Raw genomic sequence first — 22,779 nt, 5'->3', positions numbered from 1 at the left:
GGTTCTGCTCTGACATGCAGGAAGTGTTTGTGCACAGTTTTGCTTCGAACGGGCCAGCGGTCCCAGAGATTAGCTGTTCACAGACGGGCGGACGGACGGACGGACACACAGAGAGACACACGGACAGTACAGGGGGCAAACTATAGTATCAGAGAGAATGTGATGTGATTGTACAACAATCACATCTAAAGGCTAGACAGACAGACAGACAACTCACCATACTCTAACTGCGTAGTAAAGGATGTCTGAATTGGCCTCCAGAGGCTCCTCCCAGGACAACTCCACCTCGTAGTCTGACAACTTCTTGGAATGGAGGAACTGAGGGGGTGTGTCTGGGTCTGAGCGGTGGGAGAGAAACTTTAACATTTGTCAAGAAACAAGCGCACACATGGCCTGCTACCAGTGCAATGGGCCACACATGGCCTGCTACCAGTGCAATGGGCCACACATGGCCTGCTACCAGTGCAATGGGCACTGGACTGGCAGGCCAGGGCGACAGGACAGCTTCCCAGATATCCTGTCAAGTTCGCGCTGCACGTCACTGAGAAAGCCCTAAGAATCGGAGTACCGTGGCCCTGAAATTAAACACAGGTAAGTGGCTGTTGTGGTGATCCTGGTGTGGCTTTGGCTTTCTCGGGGCATGGAAGCAACATGAGGAACCTCTCAGACAGTCAGGATCGGGTACCTGTGATGTAATGCCATTAGTGCTTTCTGGAACACCTTTGCTGTGAACTGACCTAGACGAGAGAGGACACTGGAGGATAAGATCAAAGGAAAGTGAAGATTTCACTCCATTTCAGTCCAAGCAGTCACCTGAAAAACTGAAAAGAAAACCCAACAACCCTCTCTCTCTCTCTCTCTCTCTCTCTCTCTCTCTCTCTCTCTCTCTCTCTCTCTCTCACTTCCCCTTCCCCCCATATCCCCCCCATTCCCACCAAAAACACCCCCCTCACCATCCTCCAGTGTGGTGATGTTGAGCGGCTCGCTCGCGTGGTCGCCCGGCCCGACGCGCGTGTTGGCCTGCACCACGAGGCGGTATTGTGCGTACTTCTTCAGGTGCGTGATGTGGAGGCCGCTGGTCGGGGACGTGAGGTTGAGGGTGTGGGTGGAATTCCACAGCTGCAGACTGTAGTGGGTGATGGCGCCGTTGGGCACCAGCGGGGGCTGCCACGTCACGTTCACCTCGCTGGAGGCAACAGACTCGTACGAGAGGCCATACGGAGGACTGCCCGGGACTGGGGGAATGAAAAATGAAAAGAAACAGGCACCGTGTTTGGTGGACACATATGCAAAGACAGAATTAATGTTTAAATTAAACCTGAATAGATAGTTGTGAACCGTGCTATATAAGAAAAAGAAAACATCATTCAAAACTTATACCATTATCTTATATTACCTACAAATGGCAGAAGCTTACAGTTTTGTACCCATTGCTCACATGTCTGTACCCAGTTCAGGTTGCCAAGTCATAGACCGTGACGTATGCAGAACTGCCATTTACTCCTGTGCTGTGCCTGTGCTCTGACGTCACTCAATTTACCTCTGCGCTTTGAACCCAGGTTTTGCAGCTTCCGTTTCTCAAATCTGCCATTACTAACTCTGTCCGTGTACTAAAGTGTACTTCTCTTCAGAAGCTTCAGAAATGATCCCAGAACGCCCGCGTTCTGTTCAATCGCTGCGGATGCAGCCTACATTTCGAGTTTAAAACGACACAGATACAGGAAGTGGACGGTTGTGTTTCCTTCTTCCGATTGGCTACGGCCGATCATGTGATGCAGTGCAAGGCATCACAGGTGCATGATCGGAAGGCGATTTTTATTTTTATTTTATTATTTTTTACACTTGATGCTAGATTTGAGCATGCCAAAGGCGCGTGAACCTCTAGCTTACAATTTCATAACAACAAATATGTTTTCACACATAAAGACACAGAGAGAGAGTCAGAGGGAGTCCAAATACAGATTTTGATATATGGGAGGAGATATTTTTGTTTCAGCGCAGGCGAGTGTACACACACATACCGTCCTCTCCAGACAGCATGGCCAACGTGTCCGAGGACTGGTTGCCGTGTCCGTGGCGCGTGTACGCCAAGACGGACACGTTGTAGTAGGAGTACGGCCTCAGGTGAGTCAGGGTGGCCCGGGGCACCGAGGTGTTGACCACGGCGGAGTAGGACTCGTTCTCGTACAGGACCTCGTAGCGTTGGATGGCCCCGTTGGCCCGTTCGGGCGGAGACCAGGTCAGGGTGGCGGTGGAGGGCGTGGTCTCCACCACAGCTAAGTCCAGAGGGGGGGAGTCGGGCTCTGAGTGAGTGTGTTAAAGGACAGAGAGGAGAGGGAGAGAGAGGTCAAGGGCTGGCAGTGGTGTCTGTCTGACATATCACTGAACCTAGAAGTGGAATTCAAGCTGGTTTCATGCAGCTCCAAGGTGTGAGGTCTACAGTATACCAGCAATCTAAATCTTAGATATAATATCTATAATTCCCTAATGTTTATGATGTTACAGTCTAGGACTATAGGTTATGTCTTGTTTGTACCAAACATAGCCTAGACCAGTGGTTCCAAAACTTTATTTTTTTAATAATTTTATATATGTTATATATGTATATATATAGTATATGTATTGTACACTGTTTGGGAAACAGTAGTCTAGACTTACCTATTTATACATATATTACCTATATACACATTCTAACGTTTTCCAATATTTATTTAATGTTTATTTAATATTCTAGCACAATGTGATATTTAAAATAACGCTCATTTATATTTGATAGGGAACAAAGCAGAGTGGTTTGTGAGAAAGTGTTTCTTCTTGTGTAGAGCAGTGGTTCCCATTCCCAAACCATGTTACAACCACACGTTATGAATAATTCACCATATCAGTACTTTGTGCGTACTCACCTACCAATACTGAGACTCTTTTTGGACAAGTCATTGTAGGCTAAAGGTTTTTATTTATTTTAACAGGTCGCAGTGCAACACATCGTGAGCTTATTTTTATTTAACCCATTTACTGTAGGCCTGACCTAAAATAAAAAGTCTCCTGAAAGAATATATATTCAAAGATGTGTGCTGCATTTTCACGATTTTTCAAAAATAGCAGACCTACAAGCTCGTAGTGCGCCACTCGGTGGCGCGCTACGAGCTTGTAGATCTGCTATTTTTCAATAGTTAAAACACCAAAAGGGGTTCCCGTACAGAATGGGTTAAGATATCTGTGTTTTATCTAAGAATAAAGATGTGCCTTGGGGGCAAAATGTTTGAAAACCACTGGTGTGTAGAATAGCTGTGGAGAACCAACCGTCTTCTGCGGTGAAAACGAAGGTGTCGTCCAGGTCGGACAGAGAACTCTCTCCTATAGCTGTGGATGCCGCCACACGCAGTTTATAACCACTGTACTTGTCCAAACCTGCAACAAGGAGAAGTGGTCAGATGGATCAAGATGGATCAAGCTGGAACACAGCTCCAGCTTGGATCCATTAAATAGAAGTGTCTATTTAATGGATTCACTATGAAAACTTACTTCAAGGTTATAAAGAAAAAATACATGACTTTTTGTTATGATTATGATTATGATTATTATTATTATTATTATTACACTATATATTAGTGTGTCATATTTGAAGTCGGTTGGGCGAACGGTTCTCGAGTTACATGGATTACAGATGTACATTGTTACACACGTACGTACACACAGAGACATTTATAGATAGATTTATTTTATATAATTAAAATTGCCTTATGTAAATTAATCAGGGGCCCGATTGCAATATCCTCACGGCCCACCAGTGGGCCCCAGGCCCACAGGTTGAGAATGGCTGTACTACAGTACAGTACGCGCGCGCGCACACGCAGTACAGTGCGTGTGTGTGTGTGTGTGTGTGTGTGTGATCTTCTACCTGTCAGCAATATGCTGGTGTCGTTGTTGGTGACCCACTGCAGAGCCTGGTTGCTATGGAGGTTGAGACCGTAGACCGTGTAGTGTGTGATTCGTCCGTTGGGGTTGAGGGGAGGAGCCCAGCTCACCCGGATGGAGGTGGAGCTAATGTTCTGATAGGACACGCCTACCACAGAGCTGGGGGCTAATAAACATCAGAACGGGAAACCAACAGAAGAAAGCACGTCATGTACTTTTCATCATAATATTATCATCTGCTCTAAGACAATCAGTTTTTACAGGATTTTATAGTCCTTGTAATGATCGCTAACGATCACAATAACATGCACGGCTTGCACGCTCTTAGCCCTGGTCCAGTGCGTTAGTGCAGGGGTTGTCAACACGTGGGTCGCAACCCCCCAGGGGGGGTCGCTAAATATTACAAAAATAATACATTTTTATTGCAACTGAATGGCTGGTAAATGACCCCTCGGGCTGTCCCGAAATTATTTTGGGGGGTGCCCAAAGTATTAAAAAAAAAAAAATTTAGAGTTTACATAGTGCATGCATAAACTTTCCTTAATGATTATATCTGGTTTCAGTATTTATTTATGATGTATTTTCGCTATTATTAAGGTTATTGTAGCGGTCAATTTGTATTGGGGGTGGGGAGGGGGGCAAACGTTGAGAACCCATGCGTTAGCGAGTTCTCACTAACACCCTGCCAGGAAAGCCTCTGCTGCTCACGGCTAAAAAAAAATCCACTGCCGTGCGAGGGGTCCAACTTTACCAAAAATAAAACTACTCCGCTAATCACCGAAACAAAGCCTGTTTTGTGTTGGTTGGTTTTGAGTCTATTCTCCAGGCTGGGAAGCCTCTCAGCACACCAGCTTCTCTGTATAATATACTTTTTGCCTTTTTTGGGTCTGGTCAATGGGTAATTTATGTTGACCAGATCTGTTTTTATGGGTCCCTTTATCTTTTGTTTGCTATACATTTTGTTTATTAATTATTATTTCAAAACATTTCCCAAAATGCATTCCTAAAAAATATATTTTTTATGAATTAAAAAGAAAATTCAGTGATATTTTTCAGTAGTTTCATGAAGAAATCAAAGAAGAATCTATGAAATGCCATTATTTAGGAAAAAGAAGTAGTGAAAATAGCCGATCTACAAGCTCTCAACGTGGCCCGAAGCGACGCATTGTGAGCTTGTAGATCGGCTATTTTCACTAGTTTGGGTCCCGGGCAAAATGTCTAAATTCTCTTTTGGGTCTCGACCTGAAAAGTTTGGTAGCCATATTTTCTAAGAAGCGAGTATAAGCTACCACCCACCCTGCTCCCTGGTCTTCTCTGTGATGTTCACGGCAGGGCCCTCTCCCACAGCTGTGGCCGCCGTCACCTTGATGGTGTACTCAGTGAACGGATTGAGGTCAGACACCAGGTAGGACAACTCCTCAGACTGGACATCCACCAACCCCTCTCTGACCAGTACCACTGGAGCACGCACACACGCACACACGCACGCACGCACGCACGCACGCACGCACGCATGCACACGCACACACACACACACACACACACACACACACACACACACACACACACACACACACACACACACACACAGGATTTATAACATGTACTGTACATTAGAAAACCTGTCTACAGTATAATGAATTTATATGCCTTTATAATGCATTGTAAGGAATTATACTTGTAATGTGTTATAAGATTTTCCATACGCCTTCCATAATGCCACATTATGAGTTTTACCTTACTTTAAAATAATAATAATACTTTGTAGCGCAGTTTTGTAGCAAAGGTTTGCCACATCTAATGGGGAGAAGCTCTTTATTTGTACGATTTGGGGAAAGCTTTAAACTTACAGGGCTCTATTTTCGTCCATGCTAAACCCCTTATCCCTAAACTTACTTACTTTTTTTTTACTATTTTGATAAACATTTTCTTAAATAGCCAATCTACAAGCTCACAACATGTCGATGTAGATCGGCTAGTTGAACTATTCAAAAATGTTTTTTAAAATAGTAAAAAAAGGGCAAAGTATAGTTTAGGGATAAGGGGTTTAGCATGGACAAAAATAAAGCCCAAACTGTTTTGGGGAAGCCCTTTTTTTGTACGACTTGTGGAAAAAGCTTCAAACTTAAAGTTTTTTTTTCCTGCCTTGATCTCCTTAAAGGGCATTTCTGTGTGAAGTTTGCATGTTCTCCCCGTGTCCCCTAGGATAGGTACCCTCACAAAAAACATGCAGTAATCGTGGTCTCTAAACTACTTTTCCCCGATCAGCCTGATGGACGGGAAAGGAACCGGTTGGAATAACGTGTTCCTTCCGCGCGGTACGTCCAACCGGGGAAACTCCCCCCCTGTCAGGTGAAAAGAAGCGGCTTGGACTCATGAAGGAAGCATGAGGTCACTCCGTTGCTCTCCCCAGGTTGGCAGAGGGAGTGTAGCGCCCAGGATTACAATAGACAATTGACACTGGGTGAAAAAAAATGGTGGGGTAAGATTTTAAGGGGGAAAAAAGAGAGCTTATGTACTTATGACATGCTTCTCTGACAGCGTATTGCTCATCAGGTATGATGAAGAGCATGTAGCTGGAGCCCACCCCAGACACAAGACATCATAAGACTCTTTAGGAAGGCTTATAGCAACTATATAAGGCATTATGGCGTAATATTGCGTGCAATATAATGCATTATGAATGTATCTATAATGTCTTATAGATACAGACTTCATAGAAAGCGTTTGTTGTGTGTTGTTATGAGTGATGGTGGATAAGCAGAACACACAGAGATAGTGTTTAGAGTTTAGACTAAAGGGTTAGGGTTAGTACCTCCTGGACTAACTGCAGCGCGTGTGGACAAGCGAGTCTGCATAGCAGCGTCGTATCCTGTGACGGCAGCAGCGTTGCGGGTGGAGAAGCGGGGATGTTCCGGGGCCGGGGTCAGATCAAAGGGGTCAGAGGTCATCATACCCCCCTCGCTGTGCGACTGGTGGGTCAACCAGGGTGGGGAGGACGTGCCAGGTGGCTCGGGGGTCAGAGAGAGAGCCGAAGTGACCGAGAGCGAAGAGGCAGAGTGGATGTTAGTATGTGAAGAACCCATGCCGGACGGACCGGGGCTTCCAGAGACCATGGGGTCGACAGTGGGACTACTGTCGAAGTCTGGGGGGTCAGGCCCCTCGAGAAGGGGCTTGGTTATAGTGCTTGCTGTGACGCTGCCGGAGTCACGCATGCTGCTGGTGAACGACGACGTGGAGACGGCGGGCGTGAAGGACGGCGGAGAGGTGGTCAGGCTCGGCTCGGCCGATCGCTTACGCCGCCGTGAGTTGTCCTTGTCAAGGTCAGGACCGAGTGTGTTCACGCCGCTTACATCCTGGACATAATGAAAACACCCGTATTAGCCGGTATATTATTAGAACAACCCAGAATAATGCGTATTGACATGCTACGGTAGCTGTCTAATCCTGGGACATCAGGTAAACAACATTTACTCCATTACAAAGAAGACCGCTTAAAGACCAGAGGTGACCAAGCCTTTTCTGTCATAGCCCCCACATTATGGAATGCGCTCCCCTCCCACGTCAAACTGGCCCCTTTCATCAAGACCTTTAAATCTCGCCTTAAGACCCAACATTATACCTTGGCTTTTAACCCTGGTTGAGTTTCTATGGTGCATGTTTTGTTTCACTGTCTGCTGACTCTGCTGCGTCTCAAGGTTCAAAGTTGTACTTTATTGTTGCATCTTATGTACAGGTACATAAGAGTAAAACTTATTTTGGTTTGGCTTCCTTCAGAAAATGCAGCATACTATAGATAATATCAAACAGTCTGTATTCTTCAGTGATGTGTCCCAGTTTTGTCTTGTGTGTTCTTGCTGATGTTTGTCTCTGTTTTATCTACAGTGTATTTCGTTTGTATTTTCCTGTACAGCACTTTGTAAACCTTGAGTTTTAAAACATGCTATATAAATAAAGTGGATTGGACTGGATTAACTACCTTGTAGTATTAACCGATAACAAACAGGCCTGGACAGAAGAGTGGAGATAACCATTATAAATCATGTAAGGTCACTGTCCAAAGGACCCCACAATGATTGTACAGAATTGGTTCAGTAAGAAGGTATGATAAAACCCACATATAAGGACTCACTATATCTCTGAGTGTAATGAAAAAACAGGCCCACCAGTTCTCCTGTAAGGGTGATGTCTTGTAGCAGAATGTCCCCATCCAGGACCTGTAGTTTGTACTGGGTGATCAGTCCATTGGGCTGGGCAGGACTCCTCCAGCTCACCAAGATGGACACGGAATCCTCAGCTTCCGCCTGGAGATCCAACACCTCGCTGGGTGCTACGCACGCACGCACGCACGCACGCACGCACGCACGCACGCACGCACGCACGCACGCACGCACGCACACGCACACGCACACGCACACGCACACGCACACGCACACACACACACACACACACACACACACATACACACACACAGTGTGGTTTTTCAGTAAGGGGTTTGTTAGGAAAATGGAGAAAGGCAGGGGGCTATACCAGATGTAAATGACCTGCATATGTCTCAAGCTACCGGTATCTACCCTAGTTAAGCCTGTTCTTGTCTCGCTGGGGGGGGAGAGTCAAAACACCACACAGTGAGCTTGGCTGAAAATGTTTTTGCATTCTCTGCAAAGGAAAATATAGGACACACACAGAGAGATGGGGTTGTGTTTTATCTCAGAGCGCAGGTGTGGAGCCACATTTTAAATTGGGACTGTATGTATTCAGCAGTATCAATAGCTCCCAACCGTGGTCCTTGGGAGAAGCACCGTGACATTCTCTATCCTAGTGGGTAATTAACTGTACTGCATTCAACTGATGTCTCCTCGGGTCCAGATAGAATGTCATGGATGCAAGCTGAATGCAGTTACATTTCTGGTACAACAGAACACTACTAAACCAACCCATTAAAACCGGGGAAATCTGTGTCATTTTATACTTTGGCTATTCAAAAATAGCAAATCTACAAGCTCATAGTGCAGCACGAGATCAGATATAATTTCTAACTAAAGTCTTTGCTTCTGAGGGTCCTAGAACAAAATATTTTTGGGATGCGGGTCGGCAGCCAAATAAATAATAACTTTGCGAACTTAACTAAACTAAACTACAGGGTCTAGCACAATGAATTGTAATTACCACAACAATGTTTCACAGAAGCGCATTCCATGTACAGTTGGAGGCCATCGATATTGTCCTTTTCTTTTTGCTGAGGTTCGCGTGATCTACCCATTTTGGGCGGGAACCCCTTTTGGTGTTTTAAACATTGTTATAATTTAGCTATTGAAAAATAGCAGATCTACAAGCTCATAGCGCGCCACCGAGTGGCGCGCTACGAGCTTGTAGGTCTGCTATTTTTGAAAAATCGTGAAAATATTTATTTCAGAAAACTAGAGGATTTAGAAGGATTTTTAAAAGTTTTGAGGTCAGGCCTAAATGGGTCAAATGATAAGGGACAATATCGGTGGCACCCAACTGTACAATGAACAGGTGTGTGGGACTGTATACTGCATATGTTTGATTGTGAGCAGACTCCTTACCCTCAGCATGCGTTACTATATCTTCCTGCGCCACTGGGCCCACCTCTCCGGCTGACTTGGCTCTGACTGCCACCGTGTACCTCGTGAAGGGGCTCAAACCAGAGTAGACAAACCGCAGGTCTCCTGTGCTATTCTCATACATAGGTCCTGAGCCAAGGAAGGAAAGAGAAAATGATGTGTTATAGGGGCATGTCATTGGTTCGTGTAAAATACATACTGTGTATTCCTGCACTATCTGCATCGAGTGATCTCGGTACATAGACGAAGATTCGGACTTTCAATTGTACATACATTTTGTTTTGATTGTATTTTGTTCCACTATTTTGCTTTGGCAATGTAAACGTATGTTTTCTCATGCCAATAAAGCTCCTTTGAATTGAATTGAAATGTAATTGTGTACTGTATGCTTGGGTGAATAATTATGAGTCAAACCTGTAGGTCCAGAGAGATAGACGACGTAGCTGAATTTCCCTGTCAGAATGGTGGGAGGATCCCAGAACATGGAGATGGATTTAGATGTCACATTCCATATGGTGAAATTGTGAGGAGGATCCTCTGGGGCTGAAAGACAGATGTACAGTACACACAATAAAACGGATGAGAACACAGGATAAAATTGGTCTCCATACGCCTAACTTAATACAACAAAACAATTGCATTCCTTGTAATCTCAATAGCACTGCATGGTCACCAGCACACACCCCCTCAATCATTCTGGGTGCTTGTACAGAACTTTGAGGTGCAGAGGGGCACGCTTTGGGAAAACAGCTGATATCTGCAGTGCAGTACAAGCATGAGTACTACTGTTGTAGGTTCCCTTGTACATATATATTCACATATATATTCCCCCCCCCCCCCCCCCCCCCCCCCACATCCCCATGGCACGAAAGTCTAAAATCTAAGGCTGATTATACGTATACCGTAGACGCAGAGATAAAAAGCTATTCCCAACATAGATGCTACTCATCGATTAAAATGTTACTTACTGTACATTCTGTACACCAGGGGTATGTGTGTGTGTGTGTGTGTGTGTGCGTGCGTGTGTGTGTGCGTGCGTGCGTGCGTGCGTGCGTGCGTGCGTGCGTGCGTGCGTGCGTGCGTGCGTGCGTGCGTGCGTGCGTGCGTGCACGCACGCACGTGTGTGCATGCGTGCACGTGTGTGGGTGCTGTGGTTTCTCAAAATGCATTTTGTGCAAGGATAACTTGACGTGGGTGTACGCCAAAACCCACGCTCGAATTTAAGGCAGAATTTACACTCCATTGATAAATGAGGGCCTATAAGTGTACCTGATTCTGGCATGCGGACCATGGTGGAAGCGATTTGACCCTCGCCATCGGAGGTGAAGGCAGACACTTCAAAGAGGTACGCCGTGTGGGGCCGCAGCTCATCCACTCCGACAGATATGGGTACATTCCAGGAGGCGGCGGGGGGCACAGCCGAGAGGGTGACAGGGGTAGAGGACGCCGTCACCTCTGATGGGCTCGCAGTCCCGCGGGACAGGATATCAGCTGCATCCTATAAGAGCACAATGCATGTAGCACTAGTATGTATAGCACTGTGTAGCAGTTCAGAATGATACAGCTGTATCCTATAAGAGCACAATGCATGTAGCACTAGTATGTATAGCACTGTGTAGCAGTTCAGAATGATACAGCTGCATCCTATAAGAGCACAATATATGGGCATTGATGACGCGGAGGAGAGGACACGCCGCCAGTGCCCACAGCGTCCGGAGCGGGAATCGTAACGTGTCATTGTTAAGACCTCCCGTTAGTCTAACATCAATATTTCTATGCATGACGCAATTTATTTGTAAGAACTTCTGAGAGAAGAAAGACCCCAAGAGACAAACAAATTGAGAGATGGCGGATGAATAATTTGTAGCTTGCAAGCTAGTTGAGGCAGATATACTGTAACTGGACCGACTGTGTTGGTTATGCAACTGTGACTTGTCAAGCAGCTGACCAAATTTGGTGGCTTATATTTAAGCTCACTTCATTCTGCTGTACTTCAGTACTTGCTCCTCTTGCTGTTGCATATACTGCAGCTTCATGTGAGCTTCCTTGTTCCATCCCACCCCGAGCTGCACCACCAACAGGAGGCTCTGCTTCCCCTGTGGTTTCAGTTTTCCACTTGGGGGGTATTCGTGATGTATCTCCCTGCTCTTAAAATGGTTGTCTTCTAATGGGCTATATGCACACAGAATAACTCTTCCTACCTGCAGGCCACTTCCCTACTTCCTTCACAGGTGTTACCGATGATACTAATTAAAAACCCTCTTATGGCCAGCCTAATTAACAGTGGATTGTGCCTTCTGCCTGCACTATTCATATGTTTAATTTGTCATTTTAATGCCAATAGAAAAATCTGTGATATACTGTACACACTCCATCTCATTCTCACACGGCAATCCTATAGTATTATACCCAGTCCTGATGGTGGCGGTAACGTCACCATCATGACGATTTTGACCAAATAGAGCGAATCTGGCGATGTCACTTCCGGTTTAAGGAACCACAACATACGGAACTAGCTTTGGACTGGTGCAGCACTATCAGATGTCCGGAATGTTAAGCGATCATTGTTTATTTTAATAACTAAGTCAAATTAAGCTCTAATCAAGCCCAAAATATCGCATTTTACGCAGCGATGCATGCGCGATCACACGCGTGCGTGATCGACCGTGCACGCGCAGATTTCAGCCGGGTTTTAGGGAGATTACATCGGCCGTTAGCCAAACAAGCTAAAAGTTGCTACATTTTGTTATATTAAGCTCCCGATTACAGGGGATTAAACGGTTACGTCAAATACGTCAGTGGCCATAAGGGATTTATTGATTCATTACGTAAGTCAATTACGGCACTGGCCATAAGCGGGTTAAGGCTCTGTTCCACTGCAGTGGTTCTTAATTTCAAGGACACCCATAACTCTGAGCATAACTCAGAGTTACAGACCTGTACGGGGCCATTTGGAACCCACTCAGGACACGTTGATGCGCGCCTTACGTTGCAGTGCGGCAGCGCTCCCGTCATGATGTCCTCGGCGTTGAGCTCCAGCGTGCGAACCGTCTGCGAGGTCCGGGCGTGGTTGACCTTCACAGTGAACTTGGTGATGAGGCCGTTGATGCGGTGTGGGAGGAACCAGGTGACCACCACAAACGTGTGGTTGTGAGCGAACGCGGTCAGGTTGGTCACCATGCCTGGAGCTGCAGGACACGCATGCACGCACACACGTCACACACGCACACACACACACACACACACACACACACACACACACACACACACACACACACACACACACACACACACACACACACACACACACACACACACACACACACACACTTTAAATGTTTTGTTTGAATCCATAAATTATATTGCAAAGGGCTTCACAATTTACACTTGATGGCACAAGGCACCTTCTCCACACAGCATTATCTCAGTTGAAACAGAGCAGGATTTGGATTGGCTTTTCTCTTCATCAAACAAACACTTACGCAAGCATGCGCGCACTCGCGTGTGCACACACACACACACACACACACACACACACACACACACACACACACACACACACACACACACACACACACACACATTCAGTCAGAAATAGGCAGGCACCAACCTATTGTACAGTCAAAAATAGATACACACACACACACACACACACACACACACACACACACACACACACACACACACACACACACACACACACACACACACACTCAGTCAGAAATAGGCAGGCGCCAACCTATTGTACAGTCAAAAATAGACACACACACACACACACACACACACACACACACACACACACACACACACACACACACACACACACACACACACACACACACACAAACAGTCAAGAATAGGCAGGTGCCAACATATATAAAGTTGAAAATAGACAAACAGACACCACCATACAGCCAGCCAGGCACATAAAAGGCCCTATTTTCGCCCGTGCCTTACCCCTTATCCCTAAACTTATTTGCCTTTTTTAATTTTTACTATTTAAAAAAAAAATTGAATAGTTCAAATAGCCAATATAAGCTCACAACATGTCGATGTAGATCGGCTATAGTTGAACAATTTTAAAATGTTTTTCAAAATAACAAAAAGGGCACTGGCGAAAATAGGGCCCATAGGCTTATATCTTGCACCACCCCTTAACCCTTATCCCTAAACTAATTTGCTATTTTTTACTATTTAAAAAAAACTTTTAAAATAGTTCAAATAGCCGATCTACAAGCTCACAATGTCTCCATGTAGATCGGCTAGTTGAACTTTTTTTAAATGTTTTTAAAAATAGTAAAAAATGGCAAATACGTTTAGGGATAAGGGATAAGGGTGGCGCAAGATGGAGCCCATAGTCTATACAGAACACATGATGCAACATGTGACATTAACATGATTTGACTGTGTATAGCTATGGATGGATACCCACGGGCCTCCGCCGTCTTGAAGTACAAAGACTTGCTGAACGATCCCCTACTTCCATGTTGACTTTGAGCTGCTACCTAGAGGAGAGGGAGGGGGGGGGGGGAGTGAAAAGAAAAGAGAAGAGTTGGAGGGTGAGAGAAAAGGAACACATGGAGGACAGGGAGAGGATTAGGGGAGGGGTAACCTTGCGTCACCAGGCTTTCCACCTCGGAGGAAAGCCTGGTCTGTGTCACACAAATTGCTATGTGAACCGGTCTGGAGCGGATGATATCGTTAATGTTGTAGTCATTGTTTTGTAGTCATCAGGCAGGAACCATCAATATGGAACTTCCTTTCCCTCAAACCAATAACAATAAAGCCTGCAGCTTTCATTGCGAAAAATCGGTTTGAGGAAAAGGAAGTTCCAGAACATGACAAACGCTCCCGAACGGATCATAAACCTGAAAAGGAATTCTGCCCATGCTAGGGAGGAGGTAGCAGTGTTGATTTTGCAAATTTTGATTAGTTTTAGTCATAGTCTTTTGAATACAATTTAATTTAGTTTAGTCATACTTTAGTCACCTGAAATGTTTTAGTGTCAGTCTAGTTTTAGTCGACTAAATATCATACGATTTTAGACAAAAATGAGGGCCTTGATGGCGTAATGGACGATTTTACACTTAGTTAGTTGCATGCTGAAAAACATGTTAGTGTAGTTTTAATTTGTTTGACGAAATTTTCAGTATATTTAGTCATAGCTTTAGTTTTTATTCTGTTCTTATTTAGTTTCGGTCAGTGAAAAAAGGTAGTCGACAAAATCAACAAGGCAGGAAGAGCAGAGAGGTATTACTTGGTATTATTAATTCATGGCACAGTCATTAGATCCATTGCTGTAGCTCCACTAGGTGTTGATGACAACATGAACAACACATGCAGTGAGTGCTGATCAATAAGATAACTACACCAATACTACAGTAGCCTTTTACAGCCCAGGGTCCAGTGTGGTTGTGTAACATTACCTGTGTCATAAAGCTGACATACACTACGGCTGGCTAACCTACTACAACTGATAAAGATAGCACAGACATGTATTGTATACTCAACTGCAGGTACACTTAAAAGAAAAACAAAGGATAGTTAATCCATATTACTTTAGGTGGCTAAGTGGGCATGCTTCACAATGTATGGTTCAGGTTTCAGTACCCAGCATTGGCTGGGTTATTCTTATTCTTTCAGATACACATACAGGTACTGTATGTGTGGGCACGTCCAACCTCACATTGTAGAATAATGCCCTGCACCTTCAATAATGTCCTTAAATATGTATAATGCATAGTACACAGCGGCATTATGCTCACGCACCTTACACACACACACACACACACACACACACACACACACACACACACACACACACACACACACACACACACACACATATGTATATATATATATATATATATATGTATATATATATATATATATATATATATATATATATATATAATAAAAACATATTTACAATTTTACACATAGACCCTTTGGTTGTACAGTCTGTTAGTAAAGCCCTGATCTCCTTACCCAGCCACCGTGCGTCCCCTTCTCTAGCATCAGAGACGCTAATATTGTTATTATAACAAATATGGTTTGTTATCTTTGTTATTGAGCTCCTAACATCGTCCCTCACCTCATATCACCTCAATTTGAGCCTCAATTCAGAGATAACGCCGCTAAGATCGCGTGCGCGGCTGCGTGCGGGTGTGCGCAGAGTTTTTTCGATTTCGATGACATCACAACAAGGAGGCAAAGCGTTGCCTAGCGACTGGAAGCTAAAATACAGTAAATATTCTAACAGTATTAATTCTGGATTAATAGAAAAGAAAGACGATAATTCTCGTCTTGGCACAGCCGGGTTTAAGATCTATATACGAGATTTCTCGAATCTGGCATAGATTGTGTTAATCTGATGTTATTACATCCAATAACGAGTGGTACAGGTGAAAGATTTAAGCAATATTACACAAGAGGGTGTTCTTTAAGTGCATTAATGACAATAAAGAACACACTCTTGTGTAATATTGCAATTATAACAATTATAACAGTTACCCTTAAAACTAAGAGAATCGCTGAAAAATATAACATTTTCAATGACAGATGTAGTCACTACGACCACAAATGTTCCAAGAAACTAGCTAGCCTAGCCACCAAGTCTGCTGCGCTCTGAGAGAAAAGCACGGCTGAATTCTTTGTTTTGATTAGCTGTTCCAATATCATGGTTAACTAGAAAAAGTGCCCTTCTGGGCACAGGTCTCCACCAGGAGGATAGGACTGTGTGAGATGTTTGGCAAAATGTTTAGGAGTAATATAAACATGTTTTTTTGTTTGTTCTTTTTTTGCAACAATTTTCTTCATTTTGTTGAGGAAATGCAGAGCCAGATCACTCATAGCATGAGGATAGAATTCTGGATGAGCAGGACATGTGCAGCATTTCGTACAAAACGGGCCACTCCTGAAAACTTTGGAAGGCAATTTTAGCCAATCAGTGTAGAATCTGAGAAATCCAACAGACTCGTCTTGATCACATGACTACAGAGATCATGTGTACCGATTTGCGTGACATTTGGATGAAATCTGTGCGACTAACATAAGCAATGTGTTTTGCAGAAATCGGCCTCATGGTGGCGCTATAACCGACAGATGTGGAGGGATGCAGGGACAATGTTTTTCCATGGCCTCTAGGGAGTGCGCATACATAAGTTGTATACAGATCGATGCAGTTATAGCTAAAAACAGGAATTGGCCTGTTATAGCGCCACCTTGAGGCTGATTTGGGGAAGAAATGAGTGGCATGTCGTCCTCGGCCTAGTGGAAATGTGCGTGTATAATTTCATGGAAATTACACACTGTGTTTGTGATTTGTGGCATTTTGTTCGAAACGGACCAATCATGTGAGCTTTGGAAGGCAATCTTAGCCAATCAGGATGGAAGATGGGAAATGGTGCAGATCCGTGTTGATCACATGATACACTAGATAGTGTATACCGAATTGTGTGATGTATGGATAAAATGTGTACGAGTAATCTACAGAAATGTATTTTGCCTAAATCGGCCTCATGGTGGCGCTATAACAGGCCGTTGAGGAATATTTGGGGCAGAGGTTCGTCGTTGGCATCCAGGGAGTGTGTGTGCAAAGTTTGGCATGGATCGGGCCAACGGTGGCAGAGATTAGCTGGTAACAGACGGACGGAAGGAAGGAAGGACGGACGCACACACACACACACACACACACACACACACACACACACACACACACACACACACGGACGGAGTGCAAAACATACTCTCTCCCCATGCCTTCGGCCTGGTGGAGACAAAAAGCACGGCTAGAAAGCTGTTTCAACCAATCATCTGATTGGTTGAAACAGCTTTCTAGCCGTGCTTTTTAACCCTTGAAATGACCTGTTAAATAATAATATAATCCAGAGCGCACCGCAGCTCTTACTCTAAATCACTTATTTTTATCGCTCGAAAAAATCTTTTTTTTTCTACACATCTCATAATGACCAGATACGCTGCACAGTGTTTCTTTTGTCCCAAAAGGTAGACTAGCCTAAGACCCAGCATGCACCCTGCGCATGCTCTGAGCTGCGGTGGGCTCTGGATGTTGTTATAATACAGTATATGCATAGTGCATACTGTACTACCCACGTGTATCTGTGTTTGCCTGCTTGAACATTTTGAGTAGGCTACATTTAGCTCATTCGTAGATACATTGCAACAATGTGCAGTATTAAAACATGTAACTGCTAAGTACTGTAGAAGAGAGGTTTGATGGAACCACGCATTGACAAGTCTAAGTCTAAGGTAACGTGATACACACACAGGCATGCATGCACACACACAAATGCAGTACACACAAAAGCACACATAATCATTGTCTATGAAGGTCATGCAGGTTAATGAATTCTGAAAACTAATAAGCGTGATCATATTCAAGCTCAACGACAACAGACAGTGGAAAGAGCCATGGGTGATCCATAGATCTGTTTACCTGATCAATAATTCAATCAGAATCAATTATTCAGCCAGATCAAGAGAATAGAGTCTCGTCACATGGAATCTGCTTCACTCTGGAGCACACACGTCAGTGTTAAGAGCAGTATGCTGTATGTGTGCTCTTTAAAAAAATGAAAAAGAAAAGTATGTACAGAATGTATGACTATGTTTGTGTTTGTTTGTGCTTTCATTTATTTATTTATGTACCTGTGTCGCTGTGTGTGCACGTAACCTTGGGGTCATACCTGGGTCTCCCACGTGGAAAGTCAACATCTTAACCACTAAGCCAAAGGGATACCACCATGGCTCGGGGGAGATATTAGACTTTGGAGGCCATCAGGCTGAGGTTGTGAGCCACTCTGCTACGGCACCATTCTAACACCCGGGAATCGTACCCGGGTCTCCCACATGGAAAGCCAACATCTTAACCACATTAACCACTGCATGGCAGAAACCTTGTATCTACAGAATGCCATCTTCTTACACACAATAGTAGCAAAAATAGCAGATCTACAAGCTTGCAATGCATTGCCATGCAAATAGTTGTGAGCTTGTAGATCTACTATTCACTATTTTACTTTTACATTTTTTGCCTGTAATGAAATGTTCAAATTAGGGACACCAGGCAACAGTCTGGCCACGCAAGACTAACAAGCTATTAACAAGAGCTTATGATTAAACTACACTGGATCCATAGTTTTTTGGGGTTGTTTTGTTTTGTTTCCTGAACAGTAGCAGTTTTGGACATACAAGGTTTCTGCCCAACAGTGATGATATGTATTACCGGTATGTCTATAGTGTATGTGTATTGTGTACACGTTACCTGTACGTCATACGTAGAGCCTGGACTGAGGTTATTGAGGAGAGTCTCCGGTAGGTCATCAGTGGTAGGCACCTCATGGTAGGTCGACTCAAGGTAAGGACACACCTCCTTGTACCTAAAATAATACAGTTATTCAGCAGTTATAAGCCTTCTTCCCTAAAGAAGACCTGGCGCCACCTTCTTGTCCCTTGAAGACTACTAAATAATATATATAGTTATATATTGTAATTTCTACGACTTAACCCATTTAGACCTGAGGACAATTCTACGAATGTCTTCTAAATCATGACAGTTTTCTTGAAAATCCTGGACAATAAACTGACAGGTGAGGGCATGGCAATAAGAGTAAATCAAAGGACCAAGATTCTTGGGCAGAATCTCTTCCTTTGTTAACAGGAGGGCTCTCAGGACATTAACTGGAGCTCTTATTCAGCCCTTGTTTGACTATTCTTGCACCTCCTGGTTCTCTAACATCTCAATGGCACAAAAAACTAAGCTCCAGACCTCCCAAAACAAACTAATCCGACTTCTTCTAGGCCTAGGACCCATGACCCACCTTTTTGTAACACATTTTGATTTGATAGCTGGCTCCGGGTAGAAGCAATTGAAAATGCATGGGACTGACTTTCAAAATTGCCACCCACTTTTAGAACAAATATGGGTAAATTCACCTTCCACAACACTGCCACTCAGGTGTGGAATGCCTCGCCCCCTTCCCTCAAAACTAGCAAATGACTGGCTTCCTTTTTAGAAAGGACTGAAAATTCACCTGTCACTATCATCCGGTCAATAGACCCCCCCCCCCCCCTCTATTCCAATCTGTACATAGATTTAATGTTGTTATTGTGAATGAATGCATGGGACCCGAAATCCCGAATGGAAACAAGACCGCAAGGTCTTGTTTCGGTGCTGTCCCTTTGGACCAAATGTGCTTTACTGTACCCTGTACAGTTTGCATCTTATTGTCTAATAAAATTATCAATCAATCAATCAATAGGGTTAGGGATTTATTACACGGCTTGGTTGATTCTGATTGGTCAATCGCTGAATTCAGCGGTGTGTTATTTCTTGATAATGACCGCTCCACTCTATAGAGGGTATATGCGTGTGACATCATCATACCCGGAAGTTATGCGGGAACGCCTAGTGAGTGGCAAAAAAACTGCTTTCTGGCTTTGACAGCCCATACATCCAATCTGATTGCCTTAAATTACGTTAAACAATGTTAAACTAACTTTGCCACTCGATTTGCCACTCACTTTATAACAGGCCGCTGTCTAATCAAAGCCTCAGAGCACCTGCTGCGCTGTTTGGATTTGATGCTGTATCCAACATGACAGCCATGTAAACCAACAAAAAAACATTTGAAGCGAGAAATAGACGATACTATTTGACAACCAGGAATAGTCTGGTGACCACCGGAGAGACGGGTGGCAGCCGGAAATTAGACGGCACCCGGGAGCAGTATGGGTTGGCGCCCCAGCCTGTGTCTTCCGTGAGGAAGAAGCCCAACAAACCCACGGTGAGGCCTTTAGGAGGGCCATTCAAGCCTCAAGCGGAGCCTGCGGCACCACCAAGGGCAAGGTGGAGCCTGCGGAACTGTTGCGGCTCGAGAATCCACCATTCCTGAATAAAGTGCCTGGTGCTGGGAGTCTGGTGCAACGCACAGGCCCTGACCTGGTGAGAGCAGGAGTGGACCTGGTGAGACGTAGGAGGGGCCCGGACAGGAGTCAACCCACAGAGCCTAGTCCTTCCACGCGCCAGAATGGTACCTCCCAGTCCCGGCAGAGTAGTTCAGGAGGAACGGATTGTGTGGCCCTGGTTTTTCCCTAATGGGACTGATCGAGGGTAGCTACTGGGACGTAAGTCGGGACTTGATCACCCCGGCTGGGTCACCTGAGTGAGGGGTATGATGTTGGGAGACCCGAAACCCCGATGACCTTGGGATACATCACTGAGGATACGTCCCAGGTGCATCCATGTATGTATGTATTTTGTTTAGTTATTCTATTTATAGTGACTCATAGGAATAGACTACGTGACAACCAGGAATAGTCTGGTGACCACCGGAGAGACGGGTGGCAGCCGGAAATTAGACGGCACCTGGGAGCAGTATGGGTTGGCGCCCCAGCCTGTGTCTTCCGTGAGGAAGAAGCCCAACAAACCCACGGTGAGGCCTTTAGGAGGGCCATTCAAGCCTCAAGCGGAGCCTGCGGCACCACCAAGGGCAAGGTGGAGCCTGCGGAACTGTTGCGGCTCGAGAATCCACCATTCCTGAATAAAGTGCCTGGTGCTGGGAGTCTGGTGCAACGCACAGGGCCTGACCTGGTGAGAGCAGGAGTGGACCTGGTGAGACGTAGGAGGGGCCCGGACAGGAGTCAACCCACAGAGCCTAGTCCTTCCACGCGCCAGAATGGTACCTCCCAGTCCCGGCAGAGTAGTTCAGGAGGAACGGATTGTGTGGCCCTGGTTTTTCCCTAATGGGACTGATCGAGGGTAGCTACTGGGACGTAAGTCGGGACTTGATCACCCCGGCTGGGTCACCTGAGTGAGGGGTATGATGTTGGGAGACCCGAAACCCTGATGACCTTGGGATACATCACTGAGGATACGTCCCAGGTGCATCCATGTATGTATGTATTTTGTTTGATCATTCACTGCCTTGTTTTCTGAGGCGACTGTGCTGCAGCTGGGCAGACGGTCAGCACGGCGATACTTTCAAAGCATTACCGTAAGCATAGTCTCACGTAGCCAGACAACTATTCCACAATCTCCGAATGCTATATAGTGTCTGGAACTACACCTGACCATTTCCGTTAACGAAAATATATTTTAAAATATCTTTACATTTTATTTTTTTATTTCCTTTTCTGCTAAGCAGCACGCTATATATTTATTTCTATTTATATTAGGATACATTTGCACGACTGTAAAGATGAAACGGAAGTGGTGTGACTACCGTCACTAAGGGGAGGAGACTAATGTAAGCAAGGAAATACCTTGTTTTGTTGTTAGTTTTGGCTCAATTCATTCATTTTTTATAAGTAGCCATGTAATAAGCGGGATAATGTATGACATGGCAGTAGTTGTTTAAAAATAATGCCCTTCAGGATGATTAAACATCCTTGTAGAAAAGAGTCATCCTAGTGAGCAGCAACAACCCTCCCCATAGAGTATATAAAAGGATAGAGACTGAACTGGCGCGAAGCTCCGCCCCCCCAGCTATTCATTTCAGTGGAAGTTGCTCAGTGGCGTTTTGAAGCACCCGGAAGACTTCCGGAAGTATAATGATAACTCAATGGCTCGAGTGAGCGGAAGTTTAGCCTAGCCCAGCCCCGGACCTCAATTTTGAGGTCCGGGCTTTTCACGTGACGTCATGAACGTCCGTCCACTTCCATTAAGTGCTGCAATTCCACATTTCGCCAGTAGGTAGTGGCATCTTCAACGTTGGAGTGCCTCACTGGCCCCTTGACCCTCCCCCTGGCCTATTCCATGTGGACCCACCCACCTCACGTGCTGTCACTCCCTCTCAATCAGTAATCACACCTGCTCTCACTCACTCCTCAATCAGTGGCCAGCTATATATACTGCCTGAGTGCCTTTCCATGCAGTCATTGTTTGTCAGCAGCAGCAACAACTCTACCTGAGAGCCCTCTGTCCTGGAGCCTCAGGCCTTGGTTATGCGTCACTGAAGTGAGTTCAGTTTGTTTATGATGATTTGTAATTTTGTATGTTGCATTTTATTGGTTATTTGTGAAATGTAATCCTAATCTGTTTTCCGAGAAACTGTAGGGAATGTGTGTAATGCGCAGTGCTAGTCACTTTAGTGTCCCTTGAAATGCAGTAATCAACTTAACTTATATTGAATGTTTATTTCCCATGTTTGTATACTCCTAATATGTAGTGGTAGGCCTACCCATCCCCCCTTTGAGTTTAATTGTCTTAGGTACTTAACTGTCATTGTTATATGCACTATTGAATTTTATG

The 22,779-nt window shown here is 44.8% G+C and overlaps 1 protein-coding gene across 1 annotated transcript in view; it reads right to left on the bottom strand.

The window, feature by feature from the left end:
• ptprq (protein tyrosine phosphatase receptor type Q) overlaps positions 1-22,779 on the bottom strand; it is a gene marked incomplete at its 5' end in the record, with an annotated part of 94,258 nt that overhangs the window by 39,447 nt on the left and 32,032 nt on the right. The window contains 13 exons of the mRNA XM_079502304.1: positions 218-338; positions 954-1,235; positions 2,022-2,303; positions 3,304-3,411; positions 3,902-4,084; positions 5,215-5,376; positions 6,734-7,274; positions 8,085-8,248; positions 9,489-9,635; positions 9,921-10,049; positions 10,776-11,004; positions 12,495-12,694; positions 13,939-14,011. Of these exons, the coding sequence (XP_079358430.1) occupies positions 218-338; positions 954-1,235; positions 2,022-2,303; positions 3,304-3,411; positions 3,902-4,084; positions 5,215-5,376; positions 6,734-7,274; positions 8,085-8,248; positions 9,489-9,635; positions 9,921-10,049; positions 10,776-11,004; positions 12,495-12,694; positions 13,939-14,011 (2,621 nt within the window). The remainder of the gene's footprint in view (positions 1-217; positions 339-953; positions 1,236-2,021; positions 2,304-3,303; positions 3,412-3,901; positions 4,085-5,214; positions 5,377-6,733; positions 7,275-8,084; positions 8,249-9,488; positions 9,636-9,920; positions 10,050-10,775; positions 11,005-12,494; positions 12,695-13,938; positions 14,012-22,779) is intronic.

Source organism: Electrona antarctica (genome assembly GCF_951216825.1).
Source record: "Electrona antarctica genome assembly, chromosome: 5".
Lineage (NCBI taxonomy): Eukaryota > Metazoa > Chordata > Actinopteri > Myctophiformes > Myctophidae > Electrona > Electrona antarctica.
The sequence above is the reverse complement of the archived record's forward strand: the minus strand, read 5'-3'. Positions and strand labels throughout refer to the sequence as shown.